At 44.9% G+C, this 24,293-nt stretch overlaps 1 protein-coding gene and 1 pseudogene across 2 annotated transcripts in view; both read right to left on the minus strand.

Moving 5' to 3' along the window:
* Positions 1-13,714, minus strand: part of ACTG2 (actin gamma 2, smooth muscle) — a 27,383-nt gene extending 13,669 nt beyond the window's left edge. Inside the window, exons 1-3 of one of the 2 annotated variants that reach the window (XM_005575577.4) lie at positions 13,671-13,714; positions 4,485-4,646; positions 3,490-3,618 (exon numbers count right to left, since the gene is read on the minus strand). In XM_005575577.4, coding sequence (XP_005575634.1) covers positions 3,490-3,618; positions 4,485-4,610 — 255 coding nt within the window. In that variant the 5' untranslated portion in view covers positions 4,611-4,646; positions 13,671-13,714. The remainder of the gene's footprint in view (positions 1-3,489; positions 3,619-4,484; positions 4,647-13,670) is intronic. The other variant, XM_065526942.1, reaches the window with a different exon arrangement.
* On the minus strand, positions 7,288-24,251 carry LOC123568251 (palmitoyltransferase ZDHHC6-like; annotated as a pseudogene).
* Between the last annotated feature and the right edge of the window lie 42 nt (positions 24,252-24,293).

Genomic DNA, 24,293 nt, shown 5'->3' on the forward strand with positions numbered 1-24,293 from the left:
CATATCCTTTTATTATTAGACTATGTTAAAATTTGTTTTTATAACATAAATCATTTTACTTTTCATAATAAATATTTGTTTTTAATAAACTAAACAAACTTTTAAAAATGCTTATATAACATTTTATCATATACTATCATATATTTAATCACATTACTATTCATGGTGTCTTTGATTTTTGGTTATAAATAATCCTATGATAGTTATCTTTGGCATATTGCAATTATTTTTTGTATTCAGGATGTTTTCCAAAGAAGAAGATTCTAAAAGTGGAATTACTGGGCTAAAGAACATGACAATTGGAAGACTTTCTGTTTTCTGTTATTAACAAATAGGCTAAACCACTCTTTACTTCAGAATAAAAAAGTGGCTGTTTTACCCCATCCTTACCTGAATTCAGTGCTCTCACTCTTAAAATATGAAATAATTTGATAGGTAAAAATCATACCTAGTTATTTTACTTTGATTTTTTTGTTTCAAATGAGTTTAAATTTTTTCACATTTGCAGCTTTTCATAATTTCTGTTCAGCTAATTGTTTGTTTTTTATTTGTCTGGGGTACACTTCATATTTTTAATTGTCAATTTGCATTAACTGTTCATATTAATCCTTCATTGCACTTTTTTTTGCAGTTTGTTATTTGGCTTTTAAATTTGGTTATTTTTGAGATATTAAAAGTTATGATTCTTTAAGAAGTCAAATTTGTCATTCTTTTTCTCTATGACCACTCTTACCAGAAGTTTGATTAAATGTTCACATTAACTGTATTATATTTTTGGTAATTTAAATGTTTACGTTTAACTTTCATATTTAATTGACATGGTTTTGGTGAAATAGTGTGAGCTTAGGGCTATAAACCAAGATTCTCCAGTTCCCAAAATAACTAATCAGTTGTCCCAGAATAATTTGTTGAATAGTCCTTTCCTCCTCTCTTGTGTTGGAAGTTTCATTTATTATATATTTCCTCTTTACCTTTTTGCCGTTATCAAATTGTTTAACTTTACCATTTATATTGTATTTCATTATATTATGTCTTCCTTCATAATTTAAAAAATTCATTTTGTTTCATAATTTTTGCTTATTTATTTCTGCAAACATACTTTAGAATTATGCCGCATAATTTTTATTGGAATGCAATGAGCCTATAAATTAATTTGAGGACATTTGACACTTTTACCCAATATGGTTTTTAAGGCACATGAGATATATATACACATATATATAATGATTTGTAGATATATAATGAAATGATTATATATAATGAAATGATTTTATATTTCTTATATATATATATTTTTTTAATTATATGTAGAGTTTCACTCTGTTGCCCGGGCTGGAGTACAGTGATGCGATCTTGGCTTACTGAAACCTCCACCTCCCGGGTTCAAGCGATTCTCCTGCCTCTGGAGTAGCTGGGTGACAGGCGCCCACTACCACACCTAGCTAATTATTGTATTTTTCGTAGAGACAGGATTTCACTATGTTGGTTGGCCAGGCTGGTCTCGAACTCCTGGCCTCAAGTGCCTGCCTCAGCCTCCCAAAGTGCTGGGATTACAGGCATGAGCCACTGTGCCCAGCCTTAAGGCACATAATTTATTTTTAAGGGTTTCTTTAAAGAATTCACACATTGTCACTACTGTGAATAAAATAGTTTGTCTATTATGTTTTCTTTCTTCCTTCCTTCCTTTCCTTTTTTCTTTTCTTTTTTTTTTTTTTTTTTTTTTTTTGAGACATGCTCTCAGTCTATCACCCAGGCTGGGGTGCAGTGGTGTGAACACAGCTCACTGCAGCCTCCACCACCTGGGCTCAAGTGATCCTTATGCCTCAGCCTCCTGAACAGCTGAGACCACAGTCATGTGTTACCATGCCTAGTGAACTTTTAAATTTTTATTTCATAGAGATAGGGTCTCACCATGTTGCCCAGGCTGGCCTCAAGCTATCCTCCTGCCTTGGCTTCCCAAAGTGTTGGGATTATAGGCATGAGCCACTGGCCTCTATTACGTGTGTGTGTTTTTTTATTTTTATTTTTAATTTTTTGAGACGGAGTCTCACTCTGTTGCCCACGGTGGTGTGCAGTGATGCAATCTCGGCTCACTGCAACCTCTGCCTCCTGCATTCAAGCGATTCTCCTACCTCAGCCTCCCAAGTAGCTGGTATTACAGGCGCCCACCACCACGCCCAGCTACTTTTTGTGTTTTTAGTAGAGACGGGGTTTCACCATGTTGACCAGGTTGGTCTTGAACTCCTGACTTTGTGATCCACCTGCCTTGGCCTCCCAAAGTGCTGGGATTACAGGCGTAAGCCATCATGCCCAGCCTATTATGTTTTTAAAGTAGATAATGTCACGTATCTATGAATCGTACGTGTCACTTATTGAGCACATAAGTATGTTCCATGCCTTGGGATTATACTAAGCATTTACCTAATTCAGTCTCCAAAGCAACCTAAAGCACAAAGTGTTTTTTATCTTCACTTTACAAATGAGAAAACTAAGACTTATAGGGTGGGTTTTGCACCTGGATTTCCTGCCATTGCCTCTAATGTCTGTGCTCTTATCCTCTCCACTGTATAACGTGAAATCTGTTGCATTTTATATGCAGTACTTATCTCACATCGAGTGACTCAATCTAGGATTTAGAGAAAAGTATAAATGAATTACAGACTTCAAGTCAACATTCCTCATTTCCAGTTGCAGTCTGCTCAGTAAGCCCTGTATCACATTTCCGAAGACAGCCATTGCAGAAACAAGAACACTCAGCCAACAGTCAGCAGAGTTAATCGCAAGAATATTAGAAAGGCTCTATTAGCATTTTGCACACATAATTTTGTTGACCATGAGCTCCACCATTTAAAAATTCCGCCGCCCCCCCGAACCATATTTTCTTAAACAAAAAGGCTTCTAGAAACCCTGAGAGAGTTCTACTTAAAAACTTTCACTGGAGACTCATCATCATACTCTAGCATCAGTCCACCTATGTGAAGTCTTGACAGGGAAGATAAGAATGAGAGACGGCTGTTTGCCTCTCTTGAGCCAGCACCAGCATTTTAAAGAAGGGGTGAGCACTGGCCTGAGTAAATATTGCAGGAAAAGATGATCGTGGGGATTAGGCGGGGACAGGTCCTCCGATGCCAAGACAGGGAGTTAGGAACCCCCTGTTGGTTAATGAAGAGCTACTGAAGATTTCTGAGGAGGTGAGTAACATGAGCTGACCTGTGTTTAGAAAGATCAGCTTTGCAGCAGTGTAGAGAATGAATTCGGTGAATGAGGGCAAGAGACCAAGAAATCAGCCAGGAAGTCATTGCAATAGTCCAGGGAGAGATGTTGGCAGCCTAGGTTGGAGAAATGGTTGTGGGGCTGAAAAGAAAGGAAAGACAGAAGTGAGAAGCATTTTAGATTGAGAGTTGACAGAGCACAGTGGCCTATGGATACGAGGGTCATGATGATGGGTGATCATTAAAGCAGGCTCATTAAGGGGGAGTCTACAGATACCTTCTCCATGTCATCCCAGTTGGTGATGATGCCGTGTTCAATGGGGTATTTGAGAGTCAGGATTCCTCGCTTGCTCTGAGCTTCATCCCCCACATAGCTGTCTTTCTGGCCCATTCCCACCATCACACCCTGCAATGCAAAGAGAAGAAAAGAGAAATGAATCGACTGACGGCTCCACACAGAGGGATTCAGGCACTGGAAGGTCTCTGAAGAAGGATGAGGATGGGAAAAACAGCTTTCTTCCCCTGGAAACAGGACAGCAGGAGACAGGATGGAGCAGATACCACTGAGTGTGGAGGTGTCAGGAAGAGAAGGTGGAGGATTTCTTGTGGGTTGGCCTTTCTTCTTTCTCTTCAGACAATGTTGTTTTCTGAGACAAAACAAGCCCCACCCATACACTTCTTCCCCTCATCCTACTACACACAGGCACACACACACACAAATAAACACACACACAAATTTGTATGTACCCTCCTCAAATCCCCTGTGCCTGCACTTTTAGATCTCCAAATCTTTGCTATTCTCTCCACCTGCTGAAATCCTTCTTATTCTCAGGTATTCCTTTTTCTGTGACACCTTTCCCTTCCTGTGAAATATTTTACCTCTATCACAGCCCATGATCTCTGACTAGTTAAGTGTATTTCTTCACAAACTGTAAATTTCTTAAAGGCAAGAGGCTTGTTCAATTAATTTTTCCAAACCTAGCAACCCCCCAAATGTAAGCCAGACATAATAGTGTCATTGTGTGCCCGATGTATATTGGTTTTGGCCCTGGATATTTCTACTTAAAGGGTCCTGCTCTCTCAGTTAATCAGAAAAGAACTCCCTACACCTGGCATGCATGCCCGCATGTGCATGCAGACACACACACACACACACACACACACACACACACACACACTCACTCCCTTCCCCTAACCCCCAGCTCAGCAGGGTCTCACAGTGCAGCGCTTACTCCTAGTGGCTCAAAGCCTGGTATCCAGATGAGCACACACCTGGTGTCGAGGGCGGCCCACGATGGAGGGGAAGACAGCCCGGGGGGCATCATCTCCTGCGAAGCCTGCCTTGCATAGGCCAGAGCCATTGTCACACACGAGTGCAGTGGTCTCCTCTTCACACATGGTGTGAGTGGCCGAGTGAGCTGGGGACTGGAGCACCTTGCGGTTTGTGGGAGAAGAGAACTAGTCAGCCACTTGTCAAATCAGTTTGGAGACAGTTTCTTGGCTTTGGGGCCTGACCCTAGCTGCAACCAGGGCACACTTCCAGGAGGGACAGGCATGGGCTTGGCCTCCCACTCTTTGGCAGTTGAGCCTCTTCCCTTTACCTGAATTGTGAATTGTGTCCCCCTAAAGATTCATGTTTAAGTCCTAACCCCCAGTACCCAGAAGATGACTGTATTTGGAGATAGGGTCTTTAAAGAGACAATTAAGTTAAAATGAGATTAATGCAATATGGCTGTCATCCACTGTGAATACTCCAATAGGATGGGTGTCTTTATAAGAAGAGGAAATTAGGATCCAGATGCATGCAGAGGGTAGGCCACGGGAGGATGCAGTGAGAAGGTGACCACATACAAGCCAAAGAAAGAGGCTAAAAGTTCTGGAAGGACACCTAGCAAACCGATTATAGTGATTACCTCTGGGAGTGTGGAGAAGAACTGGGAGAGGAAGTGCTGTGTTATATCTATAATATTTTAATTTTTTTACAAGGAGGCCGCATTTGCATATAGTTTATATAATTAAAAATCAATAGCATAACATATCACTAAGGAAAAAATAGGCAGTGGTTGTAGGTGAAATGTACACTCCTAAGGGTAGAAGCACCTTGACAAGGAAGGGGCACTCTGGGAGGAGAGAGGAAAAGAAGGAACTCCACGATGGGACTCACTGTATGCTGCCTCGACAGATGGGGACAACAGAGGATTCCCTCCCCCATGCCGAGATCCGAATTAGGATGGATGCAAACTAATGAAGAAATTAACTTTCCCAACATCTGCTGCATGCGTTCTTTCTTTTTTTCTGCCTTCCTTCCTTCCTGTGTCTCTTTCTTTTTCTTTCTTTTGAGTTACAAACAGCAGCTGACAAATTCCTGGCATTTGGTGATGAAGGAGAAGCAACAGAGCCTCGGAAGATGGTGAGAGATTGCCTCCTAGCCTGGGAGGACCCAGTGGGGCGGGGCAGAAGTGGGGAAGGCCCCAGCTGAGGGGCTGAGGAGACAGACTTCCAGAAGTCCAGAGAAAAGAGAAGTGCCAGGCACAGAAAGAGAAGGCGGGCTGAAGTTTTATCCGGAATGTGTGACCGCAGGTGCCTATGACATGGAGCGGGGAGAGGGGAACTGAAACCTGTGATCCTGGTCCCAGATGGCCTCATGCAGAAGCTGGACAGAGAAGACTGTGACTGAAGCAGAGCGGAGACAGCACCACAGGCCTGAGAATGCGAGGTCTGAAGGCTAGGTAGACACTGAGCAGAGGCTTGTTAACATTTTCAAGAGTAAAACTAAGCCCTTCCCAGTTATATTCAAAGCAAGGCTCACACTAGGGGAGAGGCCTGCTGTGACTTCTTAAATCCAGCTTTGCCTCTGTCTCTGCTGATCCTTATGTCTCCCATGGCGCCAGTGATGAGTCCTCATTCTCTAAACCAGCCCACAAGGTCCAGAATAGGATATCCCTCCTGATAAAGCCATGTACTAAGCAGTAATACAATTTGGTATATTTGCAGCTGCCTCAGTCAGTGTCAATGAGGAGGCAGCGATATGTCTCAGGGCTCTACTCTCAACCGTTTCTCATGTGACATTTTTATAAATGAATGAAAATATAAAGCACAGGTTGATCAAGTTTTCAGATAAAACAGCTGGGAGAGAGTAATATTAAATACACTGGGTGAAAGAATAAAACTCCAAGAAGATCTCAAAAGGCAGAGAAAATGAGCTGAATCAAAAGAGTTTTTTTTTTGAGATGGGGTCTTGCTCTGTCACCCAAGCTGCAGTGCAGTGGCAAGAACACGGCTCACTGCAGACTCGACCTCCCAGGCCCAAGCGATCCTCCCACCTCAGCATCCCCAGTAGCTGGGATCACAGGCATGCCCTGCTATGCCTAGCTGATTTAAATTTTTTTTTTCTGTAGAGACGAGGTCTCCCTCTGTTGCCCAGGCTGGTCTTGAACTCCTGGGCTCAAGTGATTCTCCTGCCTCAGCCTCCCAAAGTGCTGAGATTACAGGTGAGCCACCACACAAAGCCAAGGTTAAATTTAATGAAATGAATATGAATTCCTATATTGTGAGTTTCAATAACCAAACTCTGAAAGCTCTTGTGGCAAGGCACATTGGCTCACGCCTGTAATCCCAGCACTTTGAGGCGGGCGGATCACGAGGTCAGGAGATTGAGACCATCCTGGCTAACACGGTGAAACCCTATCTCTACTAAAAATACAAAAAAAAAAAAAAAGGAAAAAATATTAGCCGGGCGTGGTGGAAGGCACCTGTAGTCCCAGCTACTTGGGAGGCTGAGGCAGGAGAATGGCGTGAACCCGGGAGGCAGAGCTTGAAGTTAGCTGAGATCATGCCACTGCACTCCAACCTGGGCGACAGAGTGAGACTCTGTCTCAAAAAAAATAAAAAGAAAAAGAAAGAAAGAAAAAAAGAAAGCTCTTGTTTAGCATCTGTGAGCAGGACTTGGCATCTTGTTGATCGTTAGCAGTGTGCTATGGCAGGGATAAAAGCTACCTCTGCCCTTAGCTGGGGTACTGTGTGTGGTGCTTGGGGCTACCCTTGCTGGCAAAGGTGTAGAGAAGTGGCTTCACAGTCACTGCTTGTGAGTGTCAAATTGTACTACTTTTCTGAAAGGGAATTTGAAAATACTTATTAAAAGCCTTAAAGATGTACACACCTTTTGACTCCCCAAAAGCACTTCTACGAATCTATCTTTGTGAAACAGTCATGGGTGAATGAAAAGATTTGGCCTGTTGTCACACCTTTGTTTAAAATGATCAAAATTAGGAACAATCTCAATATCAAAAAAAAAGTTACTGAATAATAAATAATTTGGCTTGTAAACTAATTACTGGAAGCCTCCATACAATGGAGAAACTAAAATATTTAATGCAATAGAAAAGGTGCAAGTTGCTTTGGTAGGTGAAACAGCGGTATGTTCAGCGTTCCCATTTTTGGTATAAATGGATTTTTAATTATAAAAAACATGGGGTTGGCCGGGCGCGGTGGCTCAAGCCTGTAATCCCAGCACTTTGGGAGGCCGAGACGGGCGGATCATGAGGTCAGGAGATCGAGACCATCCTGGCTAACACCGTGAAACCCCGTCTCTACTAAAAATACAAAAAACTAGCCGGGTGAGGTGGCGGGCGCCTGTAGTCCCAGCTACTCCGGAGGCTGAGGCAGGAGAATGGCGTAAACCCGGGAGGCGGAGCTTGCAGTGAGCTGAGATCCGGCCACTGCACTCCAGCCCGGGCTACAGAGCAAGACTCCGTCTCAAAAAAAAAAAAAAAAAAAAAAAAAAAAGGGGTTTTCCACATATATTATCTATATAATCCTCAAAACAGCCCCGAGAGAAGATATCTTTAATTCCATCTCATAGATTTGGAAGCCAAATCTCAGAGAAGGTAAAGAACTTAGCCAGAGATCTCTTCACTGAGAAGAGGCTGGGAGAGGCAGGCCTGGCACCCACCGAGGACACTTCCCAAGCCTGAGATGTGTCTTCCTCACTACTTTGGGGAGCTGTCATAACTTCTCCATGTTTGGTGTTTTTGCTTCAGCCTGTCTGTCCAGAGCTGTTGGCAGCAAGCACCCTAAAACAAAAGGGTCTGTGTTCTTTTCTCTCTATGAAATGGAGTCCCTCCTGTGCCAGGGCCACACCTAGATTTACTTTTTACAGCCCCAGCACCTAAGTGGGTGTTTAACACATAGGCGGTGCTATGGTTGGAATGTTTGTGCCCTTCAAAATTCATGTTGAAATTTCATTACCAATTTTAGCAGCAGGGTTCTGCCCTCTTGAATGGACTAATGTCCTTCTCAGGAATGGGTTTTTTATAAAAGGGCGAATTTGGTCCCTTCTCGCTCTCTCTTGCCCTCCTGCCACGTGAGGGCACAGCAACAAGGCGCCATCTTGGAAGCAGGCTCTGGGCTCTCACCAGACAGACACTGAATCTGCTGGTGCGTTGATCTTGGACGTCCCAGCCTCCAGAACTTTGAGAAATAAATTTCCATTGTTTATAAATAACCCAGTCTTATATATTCTGTGGTAGCAACAAACATGGATTAAGACAGTAGGTGTTCAATAAATATTGAATGACAATGTCGCCATCTGAGTGGCCCCCTCCCAGACCTGGTGTGCTCTGCCACCTGAGTCCCCACAGTCCAGCCTCATGATGGTTCAGTCACAAGGGCCTGACTTAGAATCACATGGGCAGTTTTCTCTCCAAGCTGGCCAGTGAACAGCAGTGCTGCCCTGCTCTAGCAGGTGGTCCACCTTGAGGGGAAAGCAACCTCCAAAGCGAGGAAGTAGCAAAAGAGGCAAAGCTGTGCTCCGACACTGTCTCCCTCTAGGGTCCCTCAGCGTCCGTCTCTCCTGTGTGACTTATGGTTCAAGCCCGTCTGGGTTTTCAATGAGCCCTTTTGTCTCCCTCCCCAAACTCCCTCCAGCGTTTCCCACACACAGAAAGAGGCAGAGCCTGGAATTTTGTTTCCAGTGCAGAGCAGCGGCTGAGACAAGCCACAAGGCGGCTTGAAGCTGTCAACAACGCTGTTCTGCAGCACTTCAGGTGGCTTGGAGTTTACTATTTTGAAGGCAAAATCCAATGTGAAGCGAGGGCGGGGAAGGCAGAGGGAAGGCAGGGGGAAGGCTGGTGGAGTCGAGCCTCCGAAGGGCCCGTGCTGCTCTGAGAAGAAGGTGTTCACCCTGGAGCCAGACTCTTGTACTGTCTCTGCCAGGAGAAATTCTAAACTTTCCTCAGCTGCTTTCTGGTAATTTGTGGCTAGACTCGAGCATGTCAGCTGAACCAGAGCCAAAGTCACTGTGGTTTCCTGGGGTCACAACCGCTTCATGCTTGGCGGGGAGCAGAGAGTTGCTCTGGTTCCTTCAGCACAAATGACATCTGGGCTTCATTGAAGCTCTCACTGACTCAAGAACGAAGCTTTTATTCCCTTTGCCCCGAAGGTGGCCAGAAACCAAAGACATAATGAGTGCAAGTCATTTGCTCACTCACCCGTCTGTCTCCCTGGCCACCCCAAACACCATGTGAGGGCAGAGCTGTTAAAATCCACCCACCCCAGTACCTAGAAGGAGACAAGTTTGGCTCTAGAAATCTTCTCACTGCTCCTTCCTTTACCCTCTTCTCCTTCCTGGTTCCCCCTTCCCACAGCCCAGTCCCTTTGTCCTTCCCTGGGCCTTAGTTTCCTCCGCTAGAACATGGAAATGATAGTATCTATCTCACAAGATGACGGAATGGAAATGAAGGTGCCGTGGACATTGTAAATGTAGGCAAATTCCAGCCTGTTTCTATATGGCCTGTATCTCAGGATGGTTTTTCCTTTCTTTTTTTTTATTTTTTATTATTTATTTATTTATTTATTTTTTTTGAGATGGAGTCTGGCTCTGTCGCCCAGGCTGGAGTGCAGTGGCCGGATCTCAGCTCACTGCAAGCTCCGCCTCCCGGGTTTTACGCCATTCTCCTGCCTCAGCCTCCGGAGTAGCTGGGACTACAGGCGCCCGCCACCTCGCCCGGCTAGTTTTTTTGTATTTTTTTTTAGTAGAGACGGGGTTTCACCGTGTTCGCCAGGATGGTCTCGATCTCCTGACCTTGTGATCCGCCCGTCTCGGCCTCCCAAAGTGCTGGGATTACAGGCTTGAGCCACTGCGCCCGGCTCTTTTTTTTTAAATACTGGGCCTCACTCTGTCACCTCGGCATTGAGTCCAGTGGCACCATCAAGCTCACTGCAGGCTTGAACTCCTTGAGCTCAAGGATCCTTTCTCCTCGTCCTAGGAGCTGGGATGACAGGCATGTGGCTGGCATGGTCACTACATTCTGCTAATTTCAATTTTTTTTTTTTTTTTTTTTTTTTTTTAGAAACAGGGTCTTGCTATGTTGCCCAGGCTGGTCTCAAACTCTTGGCCTCAAGTCATCCTCCTGCCTTGGCATCCCAAAGTGTTGGGATTACAGGTGCAAACACTGCACCTGGCCCTACATTTTCAAATGGTTGAGAAAAAAACAAAAGAAAAAAATATTTCATGACCCATGGAAATTATGACATTCAAGTCTCAGAGTCTAATAAATAAAGTCTTACTGAAACACAGCCACACCCATTCACTTACATATTATCTATGGCTGCTTTTGTTACAATGGTAGAATTGAGTACTTGTGACAGAGACCTTCAGGCTCTGAAAGCCTAAAATATTTACTTTCTGGGCCTCATCAATCCCTGTCGTCAAATGCTGCAAAGAATAATAATTCTTATTAATCTCTCTTACTCTTCTCCATCAAAACTTGCTCCCAGGATGAAGCCTGTCATATTGAAAGGAATTGAATGATCCGCTTCACACATCAATGACTATTGAAAGTTGAATTTATGTCCGTTCTCAAAGACATTTTCATTTTGACAGAAAGTGTTAGGCCTAAAAGGAGGACCTCTGTGATGATGAGATTTCAAACAATAGCTGGGGACAGGTTTTTGGGTGAGGGCTTCAAGTGACATGTAAGCAGCTGCCTCTCTGCCTTTTATTGTTTGCCTACGCGTATATACAAACCATCAGAAACCCTGGCAGAGAGAAATCATCTATGAAAAACACTGCCATGGTGGAAAATTCTAACAGCACCTCTAATTAACTTCGTGGTATCTTCACAAGGTTCATATATATACGTGAGTTCAATTAAAAACAACTCTGTTGAGTAATATTTTGGATCCTCCAGAATCTGTCTCGGGTGCCTTCTCTTTTGGCTCTTACCTGGCCTTCCATTCACTCCCCTGGTTCTGCTCCTGTCCAGACCCCTCTCTTGCGCTCTAGGCCTGCAGAGCCTGCTGTGCATCTCCCCCACCAACCCCCCGACCCCGGCACCCCAACTCCACACCTCCAGGACTGCTCTCCTCATCACCAGCCTCTGCCTGGAGCTGCCCTCACAGACTCACACCACCCACCCTGAGCCCAAGCCCAATGCCCTGGTGCCGCCCTCTTCCCTCTCAACCTATCACCAGCCCTTCTTTCTTCTACCTCCACAGCACCCATGCCACCAGCTCAGGACCACCGCATGCTGCAGTTGTGCTCTTGCCCTGCTCCAGTCCACTCTCCTCACAGCTGCCAAAGCAGCCCCTTCAACAGATACCCTCCAGATTAAAACCCTTCCATGGCTCCCCATAGCCTGATCCTTTAGAGTCTAAAGCTCTTGTAATCCAGCCCTGTTGACCCCTCTGAATTTAGTTTTACCTGATTCTTGCCTTGCCATCTAAATTCAGTGGAGTTGAGCCGCTTGAGTCCCAAAAACCATGCTCACTCTTTACCAGGACTACCTTACTTCAGGACCAAGCTCAGGCACCTCTTCCTCCAGGAAGTCTTCCCTGATAACTCCTGGGCTGAGTGATGGGCTCCTCCTGGGCTTTACCCCTTTCATGTACTTATTTGCTCCATGGTTCTCATCTGTTTATCTGTCTCTTCCAGTAACTGCAGAAGCCTCTCCACTGTCCCTAAGGAGCAGGGACAGTGCCTGGCCCACAATAAGTGCTCAGTAAATGTTGGCAGAATGAACATGGGGAAAGCGGAAAGATATCTTGCCCCAAGTTCATGATGTCACACAGCCCATCCCCTTTTCTCAGGCCTGGCATGTAGGATCTTACTGTTCATTGCAGTTTCTCCAGCACCCATCCATCTCTGTCACAGGAAGCTCTGCCTCTTTTCAGCCCAAGGGTTAGTATGAGAGTCCAAACCCACATTCAGGTAATCAAAATGAGCACTTAGAGCCTCCCTGTACAAAGTGTGGTCCCAGACCAGCAGCCTCAGCATCGCCTGGGAGCTTGTTAGGAATCCCAAGTATCAGGCCACATCTCGGCCTACTGGAATCAGAATCTGGGGTGGGGCATAGGGCAATCTAGGTTTTAACAAGCCCTCCAGGTGATTCTTAAAGTTTGAGAACTCAGGGCGGGGCCCTGACAGCCTTGAGCTGAGTGCCGTATATATGCATTCTCTCATTTAATCCTCACACCATCGCCAAGTAAATACTGTTATTCTTGCCCCCATTTTCCAGGTGAGGAAGCTGAGGTCGCTCAGTAACTTGGTTAGCCTGGCAGTCTGCCTTCAAGGCCTGCACCGCCACACCCAGCCTGCCTCATCTGTGAAGAGATGCTAGTGAGTTCTGATGCCAAACGTGGAAGTGGCCCCTTAATCTCATCTTCCTCTTAATTCTTTGTGCGCGTGTGTCTGTGTGTGTTGGGTGGGTTGGGGAGTAATGACATCTGCAAATGGGTCACAGTTGGGTGTGAGTCTTTTGAATGAGTGGCTGAATGTCTCTAGGCCTCAATGTCCTCATCAGAGGAGGAGAATGAACTAGATGGGCCCCAAGGTCCTTCTACCCCAGAACCTCATGATGCCACAGGGCAAGTGGAATTTTCCCCATCCCCCAATGATCCTAGAGCCTTCAAGGACTGCAAAAACCCTTCATTCTCCTCAGCCAAGCACAAATCAGAGGACAGAGAGAGACCCAGGGGATCTGAAGATAATACCCTCCCATTCCCAGCACAGACATTTCATGGACTAAACAGCTCACGGACACCAGGACCACTGTTGGCTTTAACTCAAGTATTCTGAAAAGAAGCTGCTTTTCTGCAAAGTATGTGATCCCCTAAAACAGCCTCCCAGACATTCTAACCCAAGACAAAGGACATCAGGATGTGGACCTTCACTGACCCCGGGGAGCAGGGCTAGTACAGACTGCAGGCATTATATCCCACCAGCCCCTTCTGAGGCAGGGAGCGGTTCCAAGCTGCCCCTGCCCCAGGATGTCCCATGGCCAGCGATGCCTTTTCCCGGCAGGCTGCAGTATGTTCGCAGGTGCCGCTTCCCACCAAGTGCCCTGGCATGTGATCTGGGCCAGCGCCACAGAAGTCAGGCCAATCTGGAGGCACCTCCCGCACCCAGGAGGCCAGGCAGCCCCGGAAAGGAAGAGGTGGCAAAAGCCATACAGTACTCACCGAGGGTACGAGAGGTTCTTCTCCCAGTGACTGAGGGCTGGTGTGTCTTTGGCATGAATACCAGAGCAATATAAAACCCCAGAGGCGGATCTTCTTTAAACAAAGTCCCTAAAAAGGCCAGCTGACGGTGTGTTAGCAATATTACCATATAAGGTGGTTTTTTCAATAAATCGCCTTGGGGGTAGGGAAGGGGGTGGGTAGAGTGAATTATCATTTGAAAAATGTATGCAAAAGGACTCAGTGGCAACAGCCCCGGTGCTGGTAGATTTGTTCCTTTTATGCTGCACTTGCATAAACAAAACTCACAGCAGGCCTTATAAGTTGCCCAGAGTGAGACCAGATGCAGCTGTGCTCCTGGAGTGAGAACCATACCAAGAATGGCAGTGAGCCTCCTCCGTCCACACCTCCCTCCTCAGGCCCTGCTGCGTGCCGCCCCTGGGCCTGCCTGGGACACCCAGGCAGTGTCCCCAGAATGGGTGCAATTATGCCTTGTCTGGCACAAGCCTGGGACCAACGAAAGCTGGAGAGAAATGCCATCTGTACCCAGGAAAGAAATCCTGTGTGCCTTACTCACCTGCTGCACCTTGGCACAAGCTCCTAACCCTTGAGCTGAGTTCTCTGAGGGTCTCAGGACACCTTAAGCTTCATTCTCTCTTGGGTTCTTCATGGATTTCCTCTACCAGTCTCTAAATATCGAGAATTACAGACTGAGGGACCTGCTTCAGGGTTGCAGCACACCTAACAAGACTCCTGGCCTGTAGGATTTTCCACAGTCCTGTGATTCTTGAGCTTCTTCTTTTTTTTTTTTTTTTGAGACAGAGTCTCGCCCTGTCTCCCAGGCTGGAGTGCAATGGCACAATCTTGGCTCACTGCAACCTCCACCTCCCGGGTTCAAACGATTCTCCTGCCTCAGCCTCCTGAGTAGCTGGGACTACAGGCACCTGCCACCACACCCAGCTAGTTTTTGTATTTTTGGTAGAGACAGGATTTCACCATGTTGGCCAGGCTGTAGGATTTTCCTACAGGCCAGGCTGGTCTCAAACTCCTGACCTTGTGATCTGACTGCCTTGGCCTACAGGTGTGAGCCACTGTACCTGGCCTTCTTCTTCTTCTTCTTCTTTTTTTTTTTATTAGACAGAGTCTTGCTCTTGAACTCCTGGATTCAAACAATCCCTCCTCCTTGGTCTCCCAAAGTGCTGGGACTACAGGCGTGAGCCACCATGGCTGGCTGGTTCTTGCTCTTCTTTGTGTAATTCATGTACTCTCCCTAGGTAGCTTGTTCATTTCCCACATTAATCAGCTACCAGCTCTGCGGTATGACTTTCAACTCCACATTCTCATGGTCCCCCTCCCTCACCCTGATCCAGACTAAAATGATCAATTGCCTATTGGACATTCCAATCCAGATGACTCTCCAGCTCTTCAAACTCATCCTGTCTAAAACTGAGCCCTTCTTCCCTACCCTCAAAGCTGCTGTGCCTCCTGCATTGCCAACTTCCGAGTCCATCCCCTCAGCCCTTCAAGCTAGAAGCCAGTCAGTCTAGAACCCTCTGTCTCCCTCATGCTCCCACAACCACCTGGTCACCACAGCCTGGTGCTCCCCCTATCAGAAATGCCCCTCATCTCTGTGTCCTCCCTCCATCCCTGCTGGCCTGTGCTGCCTCAGGCTCCAGTCCTACCTGGCCTGGAGTGGGGCACAGTTTCCTGACTGGCCTCCCTGACTCTGCTCCGTCATCAACACAGAGGTTGAGGACCACCAGAGTGCAGTGGCAGCGTGACATGGGAATGTGCTCACAATGCAGGTTCTCAGGCACCACCTAGCCCTATTGCAACAGAAACTCGGGGAGTGGGCCTCAGCTACCTGTGTCTCTCAAACTTTCACCACCCAGTGCCCAGGATACCCCCGCTTCAATAGAAGAAGCATGCATTGCATCCTTGCTAAGTGCATAAGGACTTCCAGGTGGTTTTGGGTGGCCTGGTGCAATGACTTGGTGCAGATCTGGCTTCCTCATTAACTGAAAATTGAGGCAGGAGAAGGTGTGAATGAGGAGTGTCCTCTGCTGAGACAGCCCAGAGGAAAGATTAAAAAAGGCTTTCCATGAGGACCTGCAGTTGTTCCCTGTCGACAAGAAACACTGTTGTCATTGCGAGATTCACTTACTCATCGTTTGATCACTGGCCTACGTGTTTAGTGCCTAAGTCTAAATTCCAGGCCCTGTGGGAAGCTTCCTGAGCCTTTCAAGTTCCTAGAAAAACCCTCACTGGGGATTCTAGAGGGAAGAAGCTCCCTTTCCGGAGCTGTGCTGCATACAAGGTGGCAGTGGATGAGGTGTGAGCTGTTCCAGCATGGACAGAGTGCTCGCAGTCCCAACTGGCTGAGGCAGGTAGCTCAACGCTAAGTGACAGGGTCATAAGCTCCCACTCTGATTCTCTCTTCTTGTGTGGGAATGAGGCCAGGGCAGGAACAGGGTGCCAATCTCCCTTGACCTGATCATGGGTCTAGAGGGAGCATCCTTTTCCTTCTCAGAGTAAGAGTTGCTTCACAGAGTGAGCTTTCTTCTAATCACTCAGCACCATGGTCAGGGTGCAGGTGGGGACACCTTGCCCTTATGGATATTCACCTCTTAGTTGGCACAGTCAGCCGATAAACAATGAAAAGCCTATAACAAAGGCACTGGTTGTGATCTGGGCTCCAAACAGCCCAGAGACCAGAAAGCAGGGACTAACTGAATAAACTGAAGCTCTGAGGAAATGTTTAGGGAGAGATCAGAAGGTGGGGGAGGTTACACCAGGTACTCGATTTTTTTTTTTTTTTTTTTTTTTTTTTTTGAGACGGAGTCTCGCTCTGCCGCCCAGGCTGGAGTGCAGTGGCCAGATCTCGGCTCACTGCAAGCTCCACATCCCGGGTTCACGCCATTCTCCTGCCTCAGCCTCCCGAGTATCTGGGACTACAGGCGCCCGCCACCTCGCCCGGCTAGTTTTTTGTATTTTTTGGAGAGACGGGATTTCACCGTGTCAGCCAGGATGGTCTCGATCTCCTGACCTCATGATCCGCCTGTCTCGGCCTCCCAAAGTGCTGGGATTACAGTCTTGAGCCACCGTGCCCGGCCTCGATTTTTTATATTTAACATGTTTTTCTGGTTTCAAAAATTCAATGCAAAATTTCAAAAAATATAAAAATGTGTATTTTAGAGAGCAAATGCTCCCTCTAATCCCACTTAGACCTAAGCCAGAGAAGACCACTGTTAACGGCAATAGGATACCTATTTAAAAAATATTTTTTCCAGATTTTTTCTAACATTTTAATATTATTTTACAAAAATGGGATTATGTCATTGCATATGTTTTTACAACTGTTCTGAAACTTGTCATGTTCTCTTAATAATACTCTCGGATGTCTTTCAAAATCAGTTCATGTAATTTTTAAAACTCTAACATCGTTTTACATAGTAGGATATATGCCATAAATTATTTGACCAATATCCTATTGATGGGCTCTTGGGTCATTTCCAGTGTTTTTACTCATGCCAACATTGCTAACATTACTAAAAGTTTGTAATGTGCCTTTGTGCACATGTGGGAGTATTTTCATACGGTAAATTTGTTAAAGTGGAATTCTTTGATTAAGTAAGCACATGTGAAATATTGATGGAACCTGCCAAGTTGTCTTAAAAAAATTTGTACTAGGCCGGGCGCGGTGGCTCACGCCTGTAATCCCTGCACTTTGGGAGGCCGAGGCGGGCGGATCACGAGGTCAGTAGATCGAGACCATCCTGGCTAACACGGTGAAACCCCGTCTCTACTAAAATACAAAAAATTAGCCGGGCGCGGTGGCGGGCGCCTGTAGTCCCAGCTACTCCGGAGGCTGAGGCAGGAGAATGGCGCGAACCCGGGAGGCGGAGCTTGCAGTGAGCCGAGATGGTGCCACTGCACTCCAGCCTGGGCGACAGAGTGAAGACTCCGCCTCAAAAAAAAAAAAAAAAAAAAAGAAAATTTGTACTAGTTTATACTCCTGCTGGGAGAATATGAGGCCACCTCCCTCTTCATGTTATTAGACAATTAGCATTAATATGGGGTTTTTTTTTTCAGTACATTACATTTGTTTATTACATTTAGAAACATGTCAGTTTTCATATGACTGGCCACCTTAGAACTGTTTGTTTTTTTCCCTAACTACAAAAGTAATATATGCAATGGTTAAAAAAAAAGAGGAAAATAAGCCGGGCACGGTGGCTCAAGCCTGTAATCCCAGCACTTTGGGAGGCTGAGACGGGCGGATCACAAGGTCAGGAGATCGAGACCATCCTGGCGAACACGGTGAAACCCCGTCTCTACTAAAAAATACAAAAAACTAGCCGGGCGAGGTGGCGGGCGCCTGTGGTCCCAGCTACTCCGGAGGCTGAGGCAGGAGAATGGCGTAAACCTGGGAGGCGGAGCTTGCAGTGAGCTGAGATCCGGCCACTGCACTCCAGCCTGGGCGACAGAGCCAGACTCAGTCTCAAAAAAAAAAAAAAAAAAAAAAAAGGAAAATATACGGACTAGGTGTTCAAATCTTGAGCTGTTTCCTTGAGTGGGCAATTGTACAAATGAGCCACTCTGCTCCTCTGGCTCTCCTTGTGTCCAGACAAACCATGTGGATCATTGGCAATTACTCATCTTTTAAATGTTTCCTAATCAGGAAGGAGAAACTTAGTATCTTCTTGTTTTAAAATTATTATTATTATTATTGAGACAGGGTCTTGCTGTGTTGCCCAGGCTGGAGTGCAGTGGTGCAATCACATCTTACTGGAGCCTTGACGTCCTGGGCTTAGGTGATTCTCCTGCCTCAGCCTCCATAGTAGCTGGGATTACAGGCGTGTACCATCCTGCCCAACTAATTTATTTTTACTTTTATTTTTTTTAGAGACAGGGTTTCACCATGTTGCCCAGGTTGGTCTCGAACTCCTGGCCTCAAACGATCCAACGGCCTCAGCCTCCCACAGTGTTGGAATTATAGCATGAGCCACCGCACCCAGCCTAAAATGAAAATGTAAAATTATATGGTAACTAATGAGAATGAACATGTTTGGCCTATATTAACTTTTCTTTTCTCTCTCTTTTTTTTTTTTTTTTTTTGAGACAGAGTCTCCCTCTGTCACCCAGGCTGGAGTGCAGTGGTGTGATCTTGGCTCACTGTAACCTCTCTGCCTCCTGGGTTCAAGCGATTCTCATGCCTCAGCCTCCCTAACAGCTGGGATTACAGGTGTGCATCACCATGCCTGGCTAATTTTTGTGTTTTTTAGTAGAGACAGAGTTTCACCCTATTGGCCAGGCTGGTCTGGAACTCCTGATCTCAGGTGATCCACCCGCCTCAGCTCCCCTGAAGTGCTAGAATTACAGGCATAAGCCACTGTGTCCAGCCTAACTTTTTTTTTTTTTTTTTTTAATTTGTCTTTCTCTGAAAATGGCTGGTTACTGTTTATTTATTTTTTTTTCCTATTGGATTGTTCACCTTTATCTTCTTGAGTTATGAGAGATCTTTGTATATTATATCAGTGATATTATTAGCCTTTTGCCTAACACAAGTGTTGCAAATATTTTCCCCCCAGTTTAAACATTTGCCTTTCGATTTTGTCTGGTAGTATTTACCTTACTAAAGTTTAATCAAATGTCTTTCCTGTTTAGTCTCTGTTTTATAACATCCTTAGGAAGGCTGAGCACTTCTTTTTATACATTTTAACTTTTAAAAAATTGTAATTGTGGAAAACACATATAATATAAAATTTACAATACTAACCATTTAAAAATGTGTGGTTCTGTAATTTTTTTTTTTTTTTTTTTTTTTTTTTTTGAGATGGTGTTTCACTCCTGCTGTCCAGGCTGGAGTGCAATGGCGTGATCTCGGCTCACTGCAACCTTTGCCTCCCGGGTTCAAGTGATTCTCCTGCCTCAGCCTCCTGAGTAGCTGGGATTACAGGCACCCGCCACCACGCCCAGCTAATTTTTGTATTTTAGTAGAGATGGGGTTTCACCGTGTTGGCCAGGCTGGTCTCAAATTCCTGACCCCAAGTGATCCACCTGCCTCTATCTCCCAAAATGCTGGGATTACAGGTGTGAACCACCGCGCCCGGTGGTCCTGTACTATTAAGTATATTCACATTGTTTTTTTTTTTTTTTTTTTTTTTTTTAGTAGAGACGGGGTTTCACCATGGTCTCGATCTCCTGACCTTGTGATCCGCCCGCCTTGGCCTCCCAAAGTGCTGGGATTACAGACGTGAGCCACCGTTATACAACCAGTCTCCAGAACTTTTTTATCTTGCAAAACTGAAACTGTATCCATTAAACAACTCCTCACTTTGCCCTCCCCTAGCCCCTGGCAACCTCTCTTCTGCTTTCTGTCTCTGAATCTGACAACTCTGAGTACCTTATAAGAGTGGAGTCACACAGTGTTTGCCCTCAAGGTTCATCCATGCTATAGTATGAGTCAAAATTTCCTTGCTTTGTATTTATGTAATTTTATTTTTCAGAGACAGGGTCTTACTTTGTCACCCAGCCTGGTGTGCAGTGGCGTGATCATAGCTCACTGCAGCCTCAAACTCCTTGGCTTGAGCAATGCTCCTGCCTCAACCTCCCCAACAGCTAGGACTATAGGCATGTTCCACCACACCCAGCTAATTTTTTAAAAATTTTAATTTTTGTAGAGACGGTGGGAGGGGGCGTCTCAATATGTTGCCTAGGCTGGTCTTGAACTCCTGGCTTCAAGCGATCCTCCCACCTGTGTCTCCCAACGTGCAGGGATTACAGGCATGAGCCAATGTGTGGCCTCCTTCCTTTTTAAAGCTGAATAATATTTCATTGTATCTGTGTAACACATTCTGTTTATTCATTCATTTATTGAGTGACACTCGAAGTCCTTTCACTTCTTGGCTATTGTGAATAATGCCACTATGAACATGGATGTACAAATAGCTCTTTGAGACCCTGCTTTTACTTCTTCTGGGTATACACCCAGATACAGAATTGCTAGACCATCTGATAATTTTCTTTTTACTTTTTTGATGAAGTGCCAAATGGTTTTCTATAGGGATCACATCATTTTCCATTTCCACCAACAGTGGTGTACAATGATTCCAATTTCTCCACATCCTTGCCAACACTTTGTTATTTTTAGGGTTGTTTTTTATTTTTTTAAAGTAGCCATCCTAATGGGTGGCTATTTTAAAAACATTGTATGTGAGCATGTTTTAATTAAACAGACTTTTTTTTTTTTTTTTTTTTTTTTTGAGATAGAGTCTCGCTCTGTTGCCAGGCTAGAGTGCAATGGTGTGATCTCAGCTCACTGCAACCTCCACCTCCTGGGTTCAAGCGATTCTCCTGCCTCAGCCTCCTCAGTAGCTGGGACTGCAGACGCATGCCACCCTGCTAATTCTTGTGTTTTTAGTAGAGATAGGGTTTCACCATGTTGTCCAGGATGATCTCAATCTGTTGACCTCATGATCCACCTGCCTCGGCCTCCCGAAGTGCTGGGATTACGGGCGTGAGCCACTGCGCCCAGCCCAGACTATTTTTTTTTTAGAGTAGTTTTAGGTTCACAGAAACATTGAACAGAAAGTATAGAGAGTTTCCATTACGCCCAACACCAACACACTCTCAGCTTCCTCCACTATCAAAGTCCTACACCAAAACGGTTCATTTGTTACAACCAATGAACCTACATTGACACATCATTGTCACCCAAAGTTCATAGTTTGCGTTAGGGTTTGCTCTTGGTGTTGTACATTCAATGGGTTTTGACAAATGTATAATGCCATGTATCCACCCTTATACTGTAGTGTCATACAGAGTAATTTCACTGACCGTTATTCATCCTTTCCTCCCCACAACCACTGACAACCATTGATCTTTTTACTGTCTCCATAGTTTTGCCTTTTCCAGAATGCCATATAATTGAAATCATACAGTATGTGGCCTTTTTAAGGTTGACTTCTTTTACTTAGCAGTAGGGATTTAAGTTTTCTCCATGTCTTTTTATGGTTTGATATTTTATTTCTTTTTAGTGCTGAATGATGTTTCATTGTTTGGATGTACTACAGTTTACATATCCACTCACCTACTCAAGGACAGCTTAGTTGCCTCCAAGTTTTGGCAGTTATGAATAAAGTTGCTCTAAACATCCTTTTGGGCTGGGTGCAGTGGCTCACACCTGTAATCCCAGCACTTTGGGAGGCTGAGGCAAGCAGATCACCTGAGATTAGGAGTTTGAGACCACCCTGGCCAACATGGCGAAAACCCATCTCTACTAAAAATACAAAATTAACTAGGTGTGGTGACACATGCCTGTAGTCCTAGCTACTCAGGGGGCTGAGGCAAAAGAATTGCTTGAATCTGGGAGGCAGAAGTTGCCATGAGCCCAGATCGCACCAATGCACTCCAGCCTGGGTGACAAAGACAGACTCTGTCTCAAAAAAAAAAAAAAAATCCTTTTGCAAGTTTCTGTGTTAGCATAACTTCTCAACACATTTGGGTAAATACCAAGGAGTGCAATTGCAAGATCTTCTGGTAAGAATATGTTTAGTTTTGTAAGAAACTTCCAAATTGCCTTTCAAAGTAGCTGTACCATTTGGCATTCCCACCAGCAATGAGTGAGAGTTCCTGTTGCCCCACATCCTCATGGTTTTGATTTGCATTTGAGCATTTCAATATAACAACATTTTTTTCCCACTTGACAGTCATTGATTTTTAATTTATTCAAGGGAAGAAAATAGCAAATATTTATTCAGAAACTTTCAAAAATAAACGTTTGTCATTTTACTTTTGTCAAAATAAAAATTATTTTCATATGATCTAAAAAGAATACTCATTCAAAAAACTTCAGGAATAAGACAAAGTAGAAAAAAATTCCCACCATCATGATAACCACTTTGAACTTAAATCTTTCCAGACACTTTCAAGATATATACACATTTAGAAAAATTGTATCAGGGCCAGTGGCTCATGCCTGTAATCCTAGCACTTTGGGAGACTGAGGTGGGAGGATTGCTTGAGGCCAGGAGTTCAAGACCAGCCTGGGCAAAATAGCGAGACCCTGTCTCTACAAAAAAAAAAAAAAAAAATTAGTTGGGTGTAGTGGTGTGGATCTGTAGTCCCAGTAACCTGGGAGGCTGAGGCACGAAGAGCTTTTAAGCCCAGGAGTTCAAGCCTGCAGTGAGATATGATTGTGCCACTGCACTCCAGCCTGGGCCTCCCAAATTGCTGGGATTACAGGCATGAGCCACTGTGCCCAGCCTCTTACCTGCTTTTTATTTCAACTGTTCTAGTGTTAAGCTGTACTGGTGATAGCCTTCTCTCTTTGGCCACTCCAGGCCATCTCCTTCAGGGACCCCTGACCACACAAATACTTGTTTAAAGTTCCTCCATTTACTTCTCATATCAATAAAGAAAAACGAAGACCTCTAGTTGATAATGTTAAATTCAATCTTTGGCTTTCTCTTCAATCCATGACTGACTAAAAGTTTTGTTTCTGAGGATGATTTTCATCTGGATAAAAAACAAACTTCTTGGTCATTAGAGAAATGCAAGTCAAAACCACAATGAGATACCATCTCATGCCAGTTAGAATGGTGATCATTAAAAAGTCAGGAAACAACAGATGCTGGCAAGGATGTGGAGAAATAGGAACACTTTTACATTGCTGGTGGGAGTGTAAATTAGTTCAACCATTGTGGAAGACAGTGTGGTGATTCCTCAAGGATCTAGAACCAGAAATACCATTTGACCCAGCCATCCCATTACTGGGTATATACCCAAAGGATTATAAATCATTCTACTATAAAGACACATGCACATGTATGTTTCTTGTGGCACTATTCACAATAGCAAAGACATGGAACCAACCCAAATGCCCATCAACGATCGACTGGGTAAAGAAAATATGCCACATATCCACTGTGGAATATTATGCAGCCATAAAAAAAAGAATGAGTTCATGTCCTTTGCAGGGACATGGATGAAGCTGGAAACCATCATCCTCAGCAAACTAACAGAGGAACAGAAAACCAAACACTGCATGCTCTCACTCGTAAGTGGGAGTTGAACAATAAGAACACATGGACACAGGAAGGCGAACATTACACACCAAGGCCTGTTGGGAGGTGGGGGACAAGGGGAGGGAGAGCATTAGGACAAATACCTAATGCATGTGGGGCTTAAAACTTAGATGACAAGTTGATAGATACAGCAAACCACTATGGCATGTGTATACCTATGTAACAAACCTGCACGATCTGCACATGTTGTCCCAGAACTTGTAAGGTAAAAACAAACAAAAAACTTCCCAATAGCTATGGTTGTTCCTAAAATGAATCCCAAGGTAAACAAGAAGGCAGCAAATGCAGTGAATCCAGGCGGAAGAACTGAAAGAGGATCTCTCCAGGCTGCACTTGTATCAGTGTTTAGTGTGTTCCCTTCAAAGAAGAGCCGATTACAAAGCTGTGTGTACACAGTCAAAATAAAAATGAAAGCAGCATGGATACAAGCCAGAGGGGCTAAAAGGAGGAACAGAGTGAACGAAGCATGATTTTGGTAACCGTAATAGTTGTGAATGTGTGATGAAATTCACACTTCCTCCAGTTGTATGTAAGGGCT

The sequence above is a fragment of the Macaca fascicularis genome, chromosome 13 (genome assembly GCF_037993035.2).
Source record: "Macaca fascicularis isolate 582-1 chromosome 13, T2T-MFA8v1.1".
Lineage (NCBI taxonomy): Eukaryota > Metazoa > Chordata > Mammalia > Primates > Cercopithecidae > Macaca > Macaca fascicularis.